The sequence below is a fragment of the Branchiostoma belcheri genome, unplaced genomic scaffold, assembly GCF_001625305.1.
Source record: "Branchiostoma belcheri isolate BF01 breed outbred unplaced genomic scaffold, Haploidv18h27 scaffold17, whole genome shotgun sequence".
In the NCBI taxonomy this organism is placed as follows: Eukaryota; Metazoa; Chordata; class Leptocardii; order Amphioxiformes; family Branchiostomatidae; genus Branchiostoma; species Branchiostoma belcheri.
Genome location: NW_017803157.1, coordinates 2,579,856 through 2,582,726, shown reverse-complemented (window position 1 = coordinate 2,582,726; position 2,871 = coordinate 2,579,856). Strand labels below are relative to the sequence as shown.

The 2,871-nt window shown below is 40.5% G+C and overlaps 1 protein-coding gene across 1 annotated transcript; it reads right to left on the bottom strand.

The window, feature by feature from the left end:
* Positions 1-802: 802 nt before the first annotated feature.
* Positions 803-2,578, bottom strand: LOC109466658 (neurocalcin homolog). The gene is made up of 2 exons (XM_019764389.1): positions 1,876-2,578; positions 803-1,336 (listed from the first exon to the last, which is right to left on the bottom strand). Exons 1-2 carry the CDS (start codon positions 2,275-2,277, stop codon positions 1,157-1,159), a joined length of 582 nt encoding a protein of 193 aa, XP_019619948.1. The 5' UTR covers positions 2,278-2,578; the 3' UTR covers positions 803-1,156.
* Between the last annotated feature and the right edge of the window lie 293 nt (positions 2,579-2,871).

Below are 2,871 nucleotides of genomic sequence, written 5' to 3'. Positions count from 1 at the left end.
TAAGAAATGAGATACTGTAGAGGTATCTGATTGGCATGATCCCCAACAGAGGATAGCTGTGCCTCTGAATTTCATTGAACCTTTTTATTGGCTACGTCAAAGATTCTATTAAGAAATACGATGCCATGATACTGTCGAGTTATCTGATTGGCATGGATCCTAACAGACAATTACTCCTGCTGTGCCCTTGATTTTGATCGGATCTTTTGATTGGCTGAAAGATCCTATTAAGCAATGCGATATACAGTGAGGTTATCTGATTGGCATAATCTCTAATAAATGATAACTCCTGCTTTGCATCTGATTTTTTTTAAAATTCCAACATGTAATCACAAGACGTGGTGGGGGCACACACAAGTTTTATCAACTTGTTTTAATACCGCCACCAACACAGGGGACAATACACTACTCATTTCCACCTGAGCGAAGTGAGGAAAGTCGTATAAAGTGCCTTTCCCAAGGGCATCTGAATTTGATGGATCTTTTGTTTGGCTGAAAGATTCTATTAAGAAATGCAATACAGTGAAGTTATCTAATAGGCATGATCTCTAACCTACGATAAGTCCTGCTGTGCTTGTGATTTTGATTGAATCTTTCGATTGGCTGAAAGATCCTATTAAGAAATGCGATACTGTCAGGTTATCTGATTGACATGATCCCTAATAGACGATAACTCCTGCTTTGCATCTGATTTTTTTTTTTATTCGAACATGTAGTCACAAAACGTGGTGGGGACACTCTCAAGTTTTTTCAACTTGTTTTAATGCCGCCATCAACACAGGGGGACAATACAATACTCATTTTCACCTGAGCGAAGTGAGGAAAGTCGTGTAAAGTGCCTTTCCCAAGGGCATCTGATTTTTATGGATCTTGGAGAACAGTTGGATAACAGTTTGAGAACAGTTGGAGAAGTTGGAGAGTTGGAGAATAGTTTAAATTTCTCATGATGTAATTTACCAACTCAGATGAACTTTCATGCTGATTACTCCTGCTGCGCCCTTGATTTTGATCCGATCTTTTGATTGGCTGAAAGATTCTATTAAGAAATGCGATACAGTGAAGTTATCTAATAGGCATGATCTCTAACCTACTATAGATTTTGATTCAACCTTTTGATTAGCTACGAAAAAGATTCATGAAATGCGATACAGTGAGGTTATCTGATTGGCATGATCCCCAACAGACGATAACTCCTGCTGACACCGTCTATGAACTGTCTCTTCCCGAGTCGACCCTTCCCTGCCCGGTCGATCAGCCGGAATTCACGGTCAACGATTGCCGCGAGCTCCTCGTCAGTGTTGCCGGCTTCTTTGTTGGTGCGTAGGTCGTTATACAGCTGAAAAGTGTGATATTGATCCTTAGTTGAAAAAAGTACACTAGAAAATATCATCATTTGATATAACCTAAATCGTACCAAAATTCATTATTAGGCTCATTCGATTATACATTACTACATATAATACTAGCCCTTGTTGTTTTGGTAATTAGGATATAAAAGTTTTATTCTATACCCTTTTTGTACAATGTTAATTTGTTGGCATACATAATATTGTACCTTGTACAATGGTCGTGCAGTAAAGTTATGATATCTTCATGATATCCCTGTCAGTATGTTGCTTTGAAAGAGGAACTCCTTTTTCATTTGATAAAGATTATTTTAAGAGTATTCAAGCCGTGACTCCAGAATATTCTTAGACCATGTTGATTATATGGATGATGACTAGATTTCATGATGAAGGTACCTGATTTTGCCAAACATTCTTTTCATTTGCACGCTCGCATCTGTTTTGGAGTTCCTAGAGGATGTCATCCATACAATCAAATCAACATGGCCTAATGAAGATCACAACTGGACCTATAGAAAACCGCTCCTACCAGCAGAACTCCTTCCATGTCTTCTCTGCTCACCATGCCGTCTCCATCCAAGTCGAACAGGATAAAAGACCACTCCAGCTTCTCTAGCGTGTCTCCCCTCAACAGTGTACTCATGGCGAGCAGGTATTCCCTCAGACTCACATATCCGTTATCGTTCCTGTCAAACGCCTTGAAGATCTGCCTGGCAAGAGTTTTCTTACTCCCTTCGTTGGCGTTGATGTAAAAGTTTCCGAAGTATTCCACGAATTCATCCTCGGAGAGTTTCCCATCAGGGACGTCCTGGTAGAATATTTTCATCCAGTATTCGGCTTCGTGCCTTGCAAAATGTGTCGTAGGTCCAACTTTGCTCAGCATCTTCTTCATTTCACGTTTCTCCTTAAATCTTGACCAGAGGATCCCCATGCTGTTGCCTAGTACATGCCACACGCACAGCTCTCAAAATTAATAAAAATTGACTTATGTCTTTTCAGTTGTCCACAATTCCTTTGGCGTAGAATTATATTCGATCAATAAATGTCATAATGCATATTCCATGTTCTGAATGACCTCTTAAGTGCTGTAGTCACCTTATCGATATCCTTCCGGTTTAAAGGCATGGGCGATCTGACCTTCAGTGCTTCAATAACAGATTACCTGCGAAAATGGCAGCTAGGTCAGCTAAGGAGGACAACTTTGACAAGAGCGGTCCGGTGGCTACAGTACGGACGAGAATTTCTGTGTGCCCGAGACAGTGAGTAAATATCCAGTTGATCTAGTATTCACTAACGTTTCCTTCGTTGTATACAGAGCTAGAGAGAGGCTTGTCTAAATAGGTATTGATTTTGACGGGATTACCGAACAATCCCCTGTACAGTGCACGAACCAGTACACGACTTGCCTGCGGCAGTTTGTCAAGTTGTTGTTGCTAGGGTCTTTTTCAGATCGTTCTGTTTGAAGAACAGAATGTCACATCGCGTTACATCAGTATTTACAGACGTGGGATAGATGCTACACGTA